The sequence below is a fragment of the Lepidochelys kempii genome, chromosome 2, assembly GCF_965140265.1.
Source record: "Lepidochelys kempii isolate rLepKem1 chromosome 2, rLepKem1.hap2, whole genome shotgun sequence".
NCBI lineage: Eukaryota > Metazoa > Chordata > Testudines > Cheloniidae > Lepidochelys > Lepidochelys kempii.
Window position 1 is genome coordinate 16,982,009 of NC_133257.1, and position 15,657 is coordinate 16,997,665.

The 15,657-nt window shown below is 42.4% G+C and overlaps 1 protein-coding gene across 1 annotated transcript in view; it reads left to right on the plus strand.

Annotated features, from left to right (window-relative positions):
* Positions 1–15,657, plus strand: part of KCNQ3 (potassium voltage-gated channel subfamily Q member 3) — a 279,973-nt gene that overhangs the window by 249,978 nt on the left and 14,338 nt on the right. The window contains exon 9 of the mRNA XM_073330106.1: positions 5,618–5,644. Within this exon, the coding sequence (XP_073186207.1) occupies positions 5,618–5,644 (27 nt within the window). The remainder of the gene's footprint in view (positions 1–5,617; positions 5,645–15,657) is intronic.

Here is a 15,657-nt window from a genome sequence, read left to right on the forward strand (position 1 = left end):
AAACTGCATCTAAAATGATAGTACCATAGAGTAATAGCTATATTTATATAAGATCCTGCACGTTCCTTTCATCATCTTCAATGCAACTTCCTCCTGAGACGGAACGCTTCTCATGATGTTGTTTTATTCAGGCAACCAGGCCTTGCATTTCTTTGTTGCACTGTTTGCATTTTGCACGCATGCCAGTCTTACCCACAGATAGAGGAATTTCATTAAAATATTCCCAAACTGGGTCTCTTTTACAGCCTGCTGCCATTATGTTTTCCCTTCTAGTGAGAGACTGGTATGGTAGATCTCAAATCAATGAAGGCTACACTCAGAAAGACCTCAAGACTTCTGGAATATGCTACTCAAAAAGTTTCACTTTTGTTTCTACTGCCTGTTCCTCCCTGCTCACATTTATCTCCAGCCTTCTTCTCCTTGTCCAGATCTATTCTGCTCCCAACAATCTTCTATTCATTGAACTTTTTGAAACTTTGCACTTTTAGAGAGAGGTAAGGGATTGACTCTGTGTACACAAATTTGCAGAGGGACAATAGGGTTGAAGTCTGCTATTTCTCACCTCTATATATTATTTATTTATTTAAAACCATTTTTACTGTTAACAAGAATGTTATCTCTGGAGACACAAATCCACAGTTTGAGAACTGCAAAATTAAGCATCTCTGATGGTATCTTCTAGACTGAGCACTGAGTCCCATTGTGTAGATAGAAAGATTAACCTAAATAATCTATACAGAAGCCCCTGGAAACCTAATTCATGAACTATTGGAACTCATTTACAAAACTTTTCTTAAATATTACATGAATATATTGTCTCATACTATACAATTAGAATTTATAATCCCTATTCCATGATGAGAAATCTTTGAGCTATAATATATCTTAATTAAAACTATCTTTAGATAGGTTTTTTTCCTAAAAAAGCATTTTATCAAAAAAATGCAATTTTAAATTTAAAAAAATCAGATTATTTTTTAAAAAAATCATTGATCTTTATCCACCCTGGTAAGTAGGGAGCCTGCTTTTAGAGAGGGCTTTGTGGAATCACACAGCTGGGAGACAAGCTAGGAAAAATCTACCTGATGAAAAGGCCTTTGATCTTTCTTTTCTTTTCTTTTCTTTTCTTTTCTTTTCTTTTCTTTTCTTTTCTTTTCTTTTCTTTTCTTTCTGTTGGCTTGTCTACACAAACAAATAGTTTGTGACCAGCTGGGGTGTGAATCTACCCCACAGAATCTGCAGATTAATTGTCCATGTGGACCCTGTTCATGCACATTAGCAGTCTGTTAGTTAACTTTGATCTAGTCCTCTTTGAAATGGGAGAACGAGCAGAACTTGGCTTTTAACAAAGAGGAAAACTAAGAGTCTATTATGGAGTCAATTTCCTTTTGTAGTATTCTGGATTTCACCCAGCATGACATCTCAGGAGCAGCTTTGTGTGCCTTCATTTTGAATCATGAGGGCACTTGTAACCTGGATTTTACAAAAAGAAAAGGAGTACTTGTGGCACCTTATATTTTTTTAATTTTAATTGAATATTTCCAAAATACCTCTGAACAGCATACTAATCCACAGAGGTCTCCCTACCAACACTACAGAAAGAGGGATTCTAGGTGGACTCCTCCTGAAGGTCGAAACAGCAGACTGGACTTCTACACAGAGTGCTTCCGCCGACGTGCATGGGCTGAAATTGTGGAAAAGCAGCATCACTTGCCCCATAACCTCAGCCATGCGCAACGCAATGCCATCCACAGCCTCAGAAACAACTCTGACATCATAATCAAAAAGGCTGACAAAGGAGGTGCTGTTGTCATCATGAATAGGTCGGAATATGAACAAGAGGCTGCTCGGCAGCTCTCCAACACGAGTTTCTACAAGCCATTAGCCTCTGATCCCACTGAGAGTTACCAAAAGCAACTACAGCATTTGCTCAAGAAACTTCCTGAAAAAGCACAAGATCAAATCCGCACAGACACACCCCTGGAACCCCGACCTGGGATATTCTATCTACTACCCAAGATCCATAAACCTGGAAATCCTGGGCGCCCCATCATCTCAGGCATTGGCACCCTGACAGCAGGATTGTCTGGCTATGTAGACTCCCTCCTCAGGCCCTACGCTACCAGCACTCCCAGCTACCTTCAAGACACCACTGACTTCCTGAGGAAACTTCAATCCATCGGTGATCTTCCTGATAACACCATCCTGGCCACTATGGATGTAGAAGCCCTCTACACCAACATTCCACACAAAGATGGACTACAAGCCGTCAAGAACACTATCCCCGATAATGTCACTGCTAACTTGGTGGCTGAACTTTGTGACTTTGTCCTTACCCATAACTATTTCACATTTGGGGACAATGTATACCTTCAGATCAGCGGCACTGCTATGGGTACCCGCATGGCCCCACAGTATGCCAACATTTTTATGGCTGATTTAGAACAACGCTTCCTTAGCTCTCGTCCCCTAAAGCCCCTACTCTACTTGCACTATATTGATGACATCTTCATCATCTGGACCCATGGAAAAGAAGCCCTTGAGGAATTCCACCATGATTTCAACAATTTCCATCCCACCACCAACCTCAGCCTGGTCCAGTCCACACAAGAGATCCACTTCCTGGACACTACAGTGCTAATAAACAATGGTCACATAAACACCACCCTATACCGGAAACCTACTGACCGCTATTCCTACCTGCATGCCTCCAGCTTTCACCCTGACCACACCACACGATCCATCGTCTACAGCCAAGCTCTGCGATACAACCGCATTTGCTCCAACCCCTCAGACAGAGACAAACACCTACAAGATCTCTGTCAAGCTTTCTTACAACTACAATACCCACCTGCAGAAGTAAAGAAACAGATTGATAGAGCCAGAAGAGTTCCCAGAAGTTACCTACTACAGGACAGGCCTAACAAAGAAAATAACAGAACGCCACTAGCTGTCACCTTCAGCCCCCAACTAAAACCCCTCCAACGCATTATTAAGGATCTAAAGGATGACCCAACACTCTCACAAATCTTGGGAGACAGGCCAGTCCTTGCTTACAGACAGCCCCGCAACCTGAAGCAAATACTCACCAACAACCACATACCACACAACAGAACCACTAACCTAGGAACTTATCCTTGCAACAAAGCCCGTTGCCAATTGTGCCCACATATCTATTCAGGGGACACCATCACAGGGCCTAATAACATCAGCCACACTATCAGAGGCTCGTTCACCTGCACATCCACCAATGTGATATATGCTATCATGTGCCAGCAATGCCCCTCTGCCATATACATTGGTCAAACTGGACAGTCTCTACGTAAAAGAATAAATGGACACAAATCAGATGTCAAGAATTATAACATTCATAAACCAGTCGGAGAACACTTCAATCTCTCTGGTCACGCAATCACAGACATGAAGGTCGCTATCTTAAAACAAAAAAACTTCAAATCCAGACTCCAGCGAGAAACTGCTGAATTGGAATTCATTTGCAAATTGGATACTATTAATTTAGGCTTAAATAGAGACTGGGAGTGGCTAAGTCATTATGCAAGGTAGCCTGTTTCCTCTTGTTTTTTCCTACCCCCCCCCCAGATGTTCTGGTTTAACTTGGATTTAAACTTGAAGAGTGGTCAGTTTGGATGAGCTATTACCAGCAGGAGAGTGAGTTTGTGTGTGTATGGGGGTGGGGGAGATGTGAGAAAACCTGGATTTGTGCAGGAAATAGCCCAACTTGATTGTCATGCACATTGTGTAAAGAGTTGTCACTTTGGATGGGCTATCACCAGCAGGAGAGTGAATTTGTGTGGGGGGGTGGAGGGTGAGAAAACCTGGATTTGTGCTGGAAATGGCCCACCTGATGATCACTTTAGATAAGCTATTACCAGCAGGACAGTGGGGTGGGAGGAGGTATTGTTTCATATTCTCTGTGTATATATAAAGTCTGCTGCAGTTTCCACGATATGCATCTGATGAAGTGAGCTGTAGCTCACGAAAGCTTATGCTCTAATAAATTGGTTAGTCTCTAAGGTGCCACAAGTACTCCTTTTCTTTTTGCGAATACAGACTAACACGGCTGTTACTCTGAAACCTGGATTTTACAGGAGACCTTGGGAATAGATGGCCAACATGCACAGAACTGACAGTATTTTTTAATATGTAAGGGTTTTGTTAATGCTGAGGGTTCTTCCCCCTCCCTCTTGAACTGTATTGGCCAGAGTGTTCTGACATCACAATGATGGGCATGGTATCAGAACCCACGTAGAACAGAATAATTAACTGAACTAATGTTGGCCTTTTGTAAGTGGAACTATTTAATTGTCTAATGAATCCAGGGAGGGAAGGGCTAAGTGATTTTTATAATTGTATCCCTTTGCAGCCATTAGTTGAGGATAGGCTACTGTAGTGGAGAGAGTTCATGAGAAACAAGGTTTTTTGGGGAAGTGGGGGATCATCTTTTTTTCTTGTTGATTGTTTTGTTTTCAAATCTGCTCTCTGAGTTTAGGTGCCAAAAACCAGAAATAGCCCAAATTAATGGAAACTTTTGCAGACCTGGGTATGAGCCTTTCTGTTCCTCAGTTTTCCTGCCTGTACATGGGGATAATAATCCTTCCTCACATTGAGCTCTATAGGTTAAAAGTATCATATGAATACTAAGTCTTACAATTACTCTTTACTATTGATCCCTACTAGTGCAGCATTGTGCCTACAGTGGATACACATAGAGTTTGTTCCAGTTATGGTGTTATCACTGATTCCAGCAACATTCTGTGGACGCAAAATATGACTGGAGCTTGTAATGTCTCTGCAAGAGGACTAAACTTGATGTGCTCACTGTACTTATAGTTAGCAGCAGTTAGCATTCCACAGTATTTCTTTAAATTGGTTTGGGGAAGCATTTGTTTACATCCGAAACCAGTAAGCTGAGAGAGAAAAGAACATGTCACATTTCCATTAGTGAAAGAATAACTCACAATTTGTTTTACTCACAACATCTTTCACCCTGACTGGTCTGGGATATATTATAAAATAAATCTTCCAGGGGGAAAACCCCTTGGAAGTATTTATTTAGGACTCGGTTAATTTTTCTACTCTTCTCATTTGTCTCTCTACTACTTCAGTCTTTAGTTTCACACTGTCCATTGAAAAAATTAAACCATTTCCAAAGAGGTCCTTGAGCTCAGTGTTTGTTCAAAATGTTAATTCTCAGCTCCCTCAATGGAGCAGGTGACCATTGGGAGTTCTGACTCAGTGGTGCGATATCAAGCTGGCCCATCCAGGCAAGCCTACCTGGGTGACTTTACAATTGAAGCGAAATGTGGAACTTAACTGCTGCTCTGCCCTATGTGATAGACCTAGCTATTCGCTGAAGACTGGGTCCTCAATGTAAGGGTCATAAACAGGTTTGCATGGGGTTATACCCACCTTCTTTTCTTTATAGCTAGTTGGGAGGGGAATGCCAGAGCTTTTTCTGTTGTAACACAGGTTGCAGTATGGAAAAGATGAGAACCACTGCTCTACAGCAATGCCAGAAAGAAAACTTCTAAATTTAACACACACTTCTTCTCTCCTTGCTTTTTCCTATTGCTTTCGCTCTTCTTTTCCCCAAAAGAAAAGAGCAATTGGATGGTACTGCCAGGTATGTAACTGTCATGATTATATCCTTGCTTTAATATCATGGTTGAAGAATGCCTTATGGTTAATGTTTTGCTTGTAGGCTCACATGCCATGAACAAAAAATGCTATTAACATTGTAAATATTCATTCAAAACAATTTAAACAATGTATTTGAGTGCTTCCTTTATTCTACCCTTTAATAATGGATCAAAGATCGTATGTGTACAAAATGTATGGTACTGTAGAATTTTTGTAACTAACCTAACTAGTTGTTTATGTGTAAGGATTGGCCTAAATAGACTTCTGTTAGACTAAGCAGTAGAACCATGGCTTAGCATTCAGGTTGTTATTGGGAGAATTTGGGTCTTCTAACTAACATTGTTGGTTAATAACACCGCAATATCTTGATATGAGAAATCATGATTGTTGTAATTCACTACGTTCACAAGCTCTTTGAGAACAGGTGTAATGAAATCCTAAGATAGACGAACATTATTACTAAAGTCCCTTGGCAGTTCTTAAAAAAACAACTCTTATTTAGGGTTTGATATAATGTCCATTGGCATTCCCAATGGAAGACTCCCATTGACTTTGGAGCAGATCCCAACTGAAAAGAAGTAAGGTTTCTTCAGTGACTGAGCAGGGATGTGATATTAGTCAGACTGCAGCTTCTTAACACACTAGGAAAGCACGTATACACCAGGGATAAAATTTTCAAAAGCAATTAATTCAGTAGGACTTTGGCTCTGAAGTCACTTTGGTGCTTTTGAAAATATTACCCTAGAATCCCTTCTTTCCCTAGGTTGTGTTTCTTTTGAAACAATAGCAGAATGGTTACTGATCTTGCAATCATTATAACCAGACAGCACAAGGAAATGAGTATTTCATGAGAGGTTGAACCACTCGAGATAAATAGGCAGGTGTGCGCAGTTCCCATTGACCTCAGTAGACTTTGGATCAGGCCCCATGATGCTGTCAATATGACAACTTCCTGTCTGATCGCTAATTGTTCTATTACAATTAGCGCAATTAAAATTGCTAAGTGACTTGCTCTTCTTTTTAATTAGATTTAATAAAGGATATTATAATTTATATTACACTCCAGTTTTCCTTTAACATTGCATAGAAACAAACGATGAAGGCATGCTTTCTTAGTACTGGGCATGGCACAGAAAGCGACTGGGTTTCCGGTGCCTGGAAGCCACAAAGCTCTTAGTGAGAAAGTTGTAGCAGCAAAGTGTATTGTTTGAGTTTTGGAGTGCAGGGGGAGTACGAGGAGTTGAGCTGTGCCTGTCAAAGAGGAGCTAGAAATAAATAACTAGTGTATAGACTCAAATTGAGGCAGGGTTTGGTGATGAACAATAGTTTTTTAAATCTCCATTCTGTGCCCACTGAATTCAGTGGCAAAGCTCCATATGATTTCATTGAGAATAGTGCGTGCACACACACGCACACAGATATAAATTCGGCATTGTCTTTCTCTCATTTCCATGAACAAACAGAATATTAGTCAGGTGCAGGGGTAGTTTAAGTCAAGACTCTTGCAATCTGGACCCAGTGGTGCAATAGACTCACAGCTGTATGTGACTATTTGGGGTGCTTGGGGAGGAGAGGAAAGGGCCACCGAGGAGGCTGTAGAGGGGGGAAGAGGAATGTATCCAGTGGTGAGGTTACATGAAAGTGTCTGAAGAAGGAAGGCTGATATAATTTTTGTGGCACCCCAAAGTTTTACTGGATCTCACCTTTCATGTAGGGTAAAACCAGGCAGTTATGTGATGTGGTTGGATGAAGAGCAGGCCTGACTGCCCATGGTCCCTGGTGTTGGCACAGGATAGGATGAGACTCTGGTATGAATGCTGGGTATGCCTTCCTGGTAGATTCAGTTCTGCTGTGCATGTTGCTGCTGCTCTTTGAAAAACCGTTCCTCCCCCATAGATGGTACATACCCACACTCTACAAGGCAGCATTTAGCCCCTACTCTTAATTCATCTCTAGTCAGGATTTACCTGGTTATGGCTTCACGCCAGAAGTCTTGTTCACTTGCTTTTCATTCCTCAAGCACCTTAAATACTGGGTTGCTAGTTACTATGAGTGCAGTATCACATAGACATTTTTCTGTAGAAAGATGAATTCACTCCTCCTCCTTTGTCTGACATAGCCCAGATCTGTTCTTCTCCAGGGTGCATTGCAAGGCCTGTCAGTTGACTCAGACCTAATCCCATAGGGGAACTTTTCTGACTTATAAACAACCCTGGTGAAGTGGGCTAGCGAAAGGATCTGAGTCCTCGCTCCCACTTCCTTTACCCAGAGGCCTGCCTGACCTCAAGGGCTCCCCTTCCACTCTCCTGCGTGGCAGAGTCCTCGTAACCCCAACAAGGCTGGGCCCAGAATTCCTGGGTGGCTCAACCCCCAATCTTGTTGTGGTCACTTAGGGCAGGGGCTGGGGTGTCCCCACTCCAGGGTATTCTCTCTGCACTGGGCACTTCCCTGACCCACTGATCATTACATACAGTTCAAAGCAAATACAATTTATGAAACAGCAACCAATTTAAAAAAATAAGGAAAAAATGGGAAAGGTTAAAGGAAACATAACCCCGCTCTGTGGCACAGGGACATCACAACCAGTGTCTCTGGAATGTCAGGGAAGTTCAGACTGTTCCTCACATGTCCCAGGCCCTGGCTGTGCTGCAGGGATGCTGCGGGTCGGACACTTACTCTGGCGGTGGCCACACGCCCTCAGGCTTTAGGTGGCAGGACCCTTCTTCCCAGCATTGCCCCTGCCCCATCAGGGTTACAATCCCCCTCCGAGTCTGACCTGCAGGGCCTCTTGGCTGGGGGCATCTCCCTGTGCTGGGCCCACTGCCCAGGGTCCCCCTTGCTCTCCCCAGCTGCTCACCGCACCCGGCTCCACTCTGTCTCAGCTCCAGCTCCACCACTCTGCCCCAGCACTGCTTCTGCTCTGCCTGCAGCTCCCTGGGCTGCTTCTCTGGCCCCTCTGGCTCTGGTTGCTACAGCTCTGCTCCCCAGCTCCGCTTGGGCCCCTGCTTTCTCCTTAGCTCAGCCCCACTCTGTCTGACCTAGGCAATTCTGGCTCACAAGGAGGACGGGACCCCTCCTGACTCCCTGATTAGCCTGCCCACCCTGTCAATCAGGCTAACCTGGAGCATTGGCCTCTCCCCATTGCCCCTGGGGACTGTCTGTCTCAGGGTCCTGATTTTTCATCGACCCTTCCCCTTTCTTTTGGTACTGGGAGCTGTCCAACCAAAACACCCCCACTGAGTTTTAATCAGGGGACAACAGTCCCCTTACATGAGGTTCATTTGGCAGTGGGAGTTCTTTATCACCATTAGTTGATAAATGTATGTGTGTTAAGCGTACATTTTCAAAGCTTCCACTAATTTTTGAGTGGGATCCTGAAATGTGCCTTTTTTGTTCCAACTTTTTGCAAACTTCCTCTGTATTTGAGAGAGACGAGGAAGGTGAGGTTCTATCTTTTATTGAACTAACTTCTGTTGGTGAGAGAGACAAGGGAGGAATTGTGGGCCCAATTTTCAGCAGTGCTGACATCTATTCCATTGACTTCAGCTGGAGCTGTGGATTCTCACCGTCTCTGAATATCAGGCCCTTACACAAAAACAGCCATAATAGACAAGTCTTTCAGGTTTTGAACCTGATTCTGCAGCCCTTACACAAAGTCAGAAAGAGTTTTGACTGGGTATAGAGAGCATTGTCTAGTGGTTAGACTATGGGATTAGGTATCAGGAGATCTAGGTTCTTTCCAAACTCTGACACTGTCTCATTATCTGCCTGTCAGCAAGTCATTTATCATCTCTGTTTTCTGATCTCTAAAGTAGGATTGATACAATACATACATAATAAATATACATAAATATAAAGGCATTTTGAGAACCTTGGATGAAAAGAGCTACACAGGTCCCTTAATATGTTGTTATAAAGGATTGTGTATAATCTAATATTTCTGTGTTGCTGGTAACAATAGCATGACAAAAATAAAATCATATTTTGCAAGGATAGCTGGAAAATGTCACTCTCTGCATTTTTTCTGAATGGACCTCCAGGAAACCGAAAAGACGGGGGGGATCTGCACCCCACATTTTAAAGCACAAATGGAAGGCCCTTTCCATACTTCACTGTTTCACTAATAACCATTAATCTCTCATCTTAACAACTTCTTCTTCACTTTACAGTAATGTCATATTTACTGGGGAGTCATTCTTTGGATCAAGCATCACAAGAAAACTTAGGCTCAGTTATTACTTGAATGTATATACCTATCTTTCTCTTTTCATGTTTGCTGCATACCATTTTCTGTCTGTGCTTTCTTTTTTTACTACAGTAGTTCATCTAACAAAAAAAAAGCAAGGGCACAAAAAAGCTAGCACAGAATGGGCAATGTTTAAAAGATGTTAAGGGAGGCAGTGTAGCTTAGTGGTTAGAACACTGGGTTGCCATTCGAGTGACCTGGGTTCTATTTCTGGCTCTGATACTGGGCTGCTGAATGACCAGGGGCAATTCACTTCCCCACTCTGTGCCTCAGTTTCCCCATCTGTAAAAGCACTTTGAGATCCAATGATGAAATGTGCTGCATAAGACCTAGGTATTATTTTAAGACCTCAATCCTGTGAACACCAACACATGTGAATAACTTTGCATGTGAGTTCAATGGTACCACTCACTCGTGTGAACTTACTCATGTGTATAAGTGTTTGCAGGACCAGGATCTTAGACCCTGATTCATCAAAGAACTTAACTTTAAGCATGTAAGTAAAGTTGAATCCGGGCCTAAGACAGTAAGCAATTTGGAGCAAAAACTGCATCTTCCTGCAGATGGCCTGTATCTTGCATATTGCAGGTGCATGAAATACAAATAATAAATAATAATTAGGGGACCTGTCTAGATGCATTATTGTAGAAACTGATTTTTTGCCTAAATTGTCAAGCATTTTATTTTGTCCTCACAATTTTTTCTTATCATTCTGCTGTAGCTCATTAATTCTTCTTCCATCTATCCCACGCACAACACACCCCGCACCCCCCACCATGAAAATATTTGTAGGCAACTCAACCTAGATGTCCCAAGCCTTCAAGTTGCTGAGCACCTCCCAAGAAGCGCTCAGAATCTCTCTGAATAATTGGGCCCTCAGGGTGCTAATGGAAGGATCTGTGACGTATTGGCTTTGTGTGTGAATGGTGTTGCTGTCTGGTGGCTGACACACCGAGAGGATGAAGGACTTACTACTACCACTAGTAGCTAAAAGAGTTTTTCTATAGCTCACATGCTAGAAATCTGCAATTTTGGACCTTATGAATTAGGATTCTAGTCCTGGCTCCTTAAGTATAGGTGTGAGTTATCAGGAGGAGTTGTCCTTGATTATTTTAGGGCTGAATATAGTGTTTTCTCTGAGTTTCCCCTTTTGCAGAATGTCATATCTATTTACTTTCCTCAAAGAGGTGTGTCGAGAATTAGTTGGCTAATGTTTGGAAGTACTTTGGAAGAGTGATCACTAAGACAATTTACAGAAGGCTTTTGATATGTTGGAGCATTAATTGAGGATGGGTTTTTCAGGACTCAGTGTTGACCTATTGACATCAATATCCAATTAACTTCAGAGGGAGCAGAGTTAGGCCAAAGCTAAGTGCTTTTGAAAATCTGACCTGTTACTTCTGTTGTTTGTGCACTATATTTCTGTAAACTAATGCAATATAGGTTTGGCTTCCCAGAGCTAAGCTCACCCATGTAAGATACAATTGCTAATGTAGTAAAAATTGGGGTAAGCATGACTGCCTTGTGCTTCCAGTTATTTGAGCTGCAAAACAGATCTAAAAATATTATTACAAAACTTTCTGTTTGAAGGAACAAAATATGGACGCCATGTAGAATCAAGCACGTGGGTTTATTACGCACAGCGCTGGCGGAGTGTCACCTTGCTTATTAGGCTCAGAGACACTGCCAAACAATTGATTACAATGGATTATATGGATTTTCCATGGGTGGAGGAAAATGAAGGGGTAGGCAGTCCCAAACCCCTGGATAGGTCTAGCAGCAAGACAAGATAAGCACAGTAGCCAATGGTCAAAAGGTTACATAAAGTCTCCGCCCCTGGTTTCAGGTTAACACCTGACACTTAATTAGTACACAGGTGTTTTCCTTTAAACAATATATAGAGTGTGTTAGTATAAAATATATATGTTGAATTCTGATTTGGGATCCATAGGACTGAAGTAGCTCCCCCCAATTGTCCAACAGGTAGACACCTAGGAGTTAAAGCAAAAGGACAAATGAAAAGTATATAGCAATAAAGATTGTCTTTTAGTTGTTTATTTGTGTTTCTAAGGCAGGCACTGGCAATGGCTTGGAGGAGAGGTGCACATCTGTGAGAGGGAGGATATCATATCTCATACTGACATGTTTGAACTTCTTCCATAAACTCAAGGCTAGTGTAGGAAGGCACCTCTTCTACAGAAGAAACAGGGCACCTTTCATTCCTTTGGTCTGTTTGCAACTTTGAGATAAAGCCCCCAATTATAATTTCCACCTGGCTTCTTGCTGACCAAGCTTATCTTAGCAAAAAGCAAGGTTGTCCTTTGTTTGTTCTGCTTCTTAGCTAATATTGTTCACTATTTGCTAGGCATCTATCTTCTTGACCAAACTCTGGATTTTTGGGCCTGAAAAAGAGCTGACACATATCAGATTGTAACCATAAACAGCATATGGATTTTAGCCCTTCACTGTTAAAAAATGCATTAGAAGAGTTCCTGACTGGATCTTTTTACTTTATTTTATTGTATTGTGTTTTATTTTTGGGGATTAAAATTACAAATATAGGTGGGGGTTATATTTGATCCACTGTAAGGATTATCACTTTGGGTTTTTGTTCATTCTTGCACAAATATTTTCAGTTTATGAAACTCCAGTATTAGGTGCAAAAAAACCCACAAAACAAAACAAAACCGTCCCATAGAGGAGAGTGTCTGACTTGCATGATGGGATGAAACTGCATTTTTGTCTTGCATGATAGTTTCTGGAGCTAATCTTCTAGTTTAATGATTCGCACCCTTTTAGGGTGAATGTAAAACCTCAGCTGCAGCAGCCAACCCTTCCTTAACCCTTCCAAGCCCTAACCCTTCCTTATACACCCAGCAACCACATTCCGCTCTGAGAAACTCCAGCAGAATTCACACTGACGTCAGTGGAAACTGCAAGTGAGAATCTGAGGGCAGAATTTTTCTGTATCAATGAACTGAGCATCTGGCCTTTATGCTGAGCCTCTGTGCTACACATCAGCTTGCCTCCCATTCAGCAGTTTCATATGATCCACGATGGAGCATAGGTGCATCTAACTTGGGACTGTGCTTAGTTGCACAAGACTGAAGTTTGGAGCAATTCAGATTCCAGTGCAGCTTGGGGGTGCGCACAATTGAGTGGGAGGCGGGCAGTGATGATGCTCTGCAGGTTTGTCATGAAGGTCCTCATTCTGTAACCACTTCATGTTTAGGATTTGCAATGAAAGTTGTTAAAAGTTTCACCCCAGAATCAGAATTTTGTGTAAGGGAGGAATTTGCCATGGAACCACATACCAAAGGGACAAAACCCACTCCAAAGCAATGCCAGAAGCCTGAGCTCTACCAGTAGCCATACCTGTAGGAGTATGTGGGAACTACTGCTCTAGTCATGCTTATGAAGAGTGATGTGATCGCTGCATGCTTTAATACTTTGATATTGAGTCACGCGCGTGCTGTGTTCATGAAGGAGATCATGAAATAAGATAAAATGTTTCCAGGCCTTTGTTTTAATAGATCCAAATTCCATCTGCTGGAAGTGAGAATAAAGCCCACTCTTTGTCTGATGACAATTCATTCTTTATCTGGAAAGAGATCTGGAGAGTTTTAGTACACAATGCACTGTAAACTGAGCAACATTTCTTTCAAGTGAAATTGATGCTTGATGTCCTGAACATTGACTGCTGTAGCTGCCCTAGTTCAGACATGCAAGTCAGTATCCCCTGTGTAATTGTTTAATATTGTAGTAAGTGTTGCTGTGAGCTTGAGAGTTCGCCATCAGATTTCAACCTAAAATATTGGAGAATGAAAATAAAGGACTTAAAAAATAAAAGTGCAGGGGCATTATTCTGCTCATGGATTCAAAGGGTAGAATTTTGCCCTATAAGGAGAATCTGGGAATGATATAGGATTAGATTATTTAGCATAAATAAAATAGAGAGAACATCCTGTGGACATATGCAGTTGAGATCTTTGCTGCAAATAAGCGATCTGTCATTTTGAATGGAGAGGAATATTTTGACCTACATTCCAGAAGGGAGGTGTGGAAAAGCAAGGAATCCTGTTTTGAGACAACCAGTGCAGGGATTCCTAGCTCCGAATTTAGAATAAATCCTGAGATAAGCTTTCGAGTTTCTTTGTACTGTAGCTCTGTCCCAATACACTTCCATGTCCTTGTGGTCACACTCTCACAGCATTGGTCTGGCTAATGCTTCTACCTACTGTCTTAAGGAAGCTGGTATTTAGTCCAATGAGCACAATTCTGGGAACTCAGAAGTTCCAGATCCAACTTTTGACTCCTTCTGTGGCCTTGAGCAAGTTACTTCTCCATCTGCAAACCAGAAATAATACAGTAGAATCCTTTTGTCTGCATTAAGAGGAATTCCCAATTAACACTGTATGCCATTTGAATTGTAAGGCAGGGAGCCCATCATGTATCTAGACAGGCCTGAGGAGTTGAGATGGACATGGAGGCTATACATAGCCAACATGTAGTTCATGCCCAGTTCCAATACACTTCCCTCCCTGCACTCTTCCGAATGAGCCTTCCTCTGGCCCTCTATGCATATTTGAAGAAGTCCCCCAACGACACAATCTCTGCCACTTGCTGCCTTCTTCAGCACTTGGCACCTTTGCCAGGAAGTTTATGCTTCCCATGACAATTTCTCACAGTCTTCACTCAACCAAAACTGGTGATTTTTGGAAAATGTAGATGGGCCCAAATCAAAGTGAACTTTGAGGAAGCCTTGGCCTAAACTTCATTGCTTGGGCTCATCCTTACTAGTAACCTCAGGCCAAAATGTGCAAACTTGAGTGCCTAAAGGGGTGCAACTAAATCAACCTCTAGGCATCTAGAGGCCTGATTTTTAGAGGTGCTGAGCACCCACAGTTCGTGGGACCTGGAAGGGCTCAGCATTATTTGAAATGAGGCCACTTGCCTAACTTTGGGCCCTAAATTTGCATCTCACTTACTAGAGCACTTGCTTTGCATACAGCTTTGAACCTTAGGCTGTTCACCCAAAGTGAACCTCTTTAGCTTTTGCAATTTGCTCATCATTATTAATAAGGTGAGTGAGAAGCTCACTTCCACTGGAGATCTGATGCACATAGGATGCTCTGAACATTTCAGCACCGCTTTCCATCTGACCTTCTCATCCCCTGGCAGCTGTAACTCCTCCTCCTTGAATCTCACCCCATCGTCCCTCCAATCCGTCTAAAACTCCGCTGCAAAAATCCTCTGCCTTGCCCAGCTCTGACCCTGCTCAGCCCTTCTTTCAAATAAGTTCACTTTAATAACTTCACCTTTTTGCTTCCTGCATCAGATTCAAACTCTTCGTTCCCAATTTCAAATGTGTCTGTCTTCTCCATGATTGTTCAGTCCCTGCTGCTCATCTAATGCACTCTGGCCCCCAAACCCACTTCTGTGCCTTCTTCCTTTCAGTCCCTACTTCCAAAATCCCCTTTGAGGGGTATGCCAGTGGCACCCTCTTCTCCTTTAAAGCCTTTCACAAAAGCAGCTTCTCCTGAGAACTGTGCTTTTATATTTTAGTTGAACAAGCAAACAGAATCTCTGTGGTGTAACCCGCAAGGTGTATGCAGGACTCATCCAAGCAATCTTCCAAGTGATCTTACTGTCTTCACCTTCATTTTCCCTGAATTAGATTTCTGAGCTTGCTGCATTCAGGTGAACCTGGGCTCGCAGGCCTCAAGGGAGATGCTACAGCCAGTGCAAAT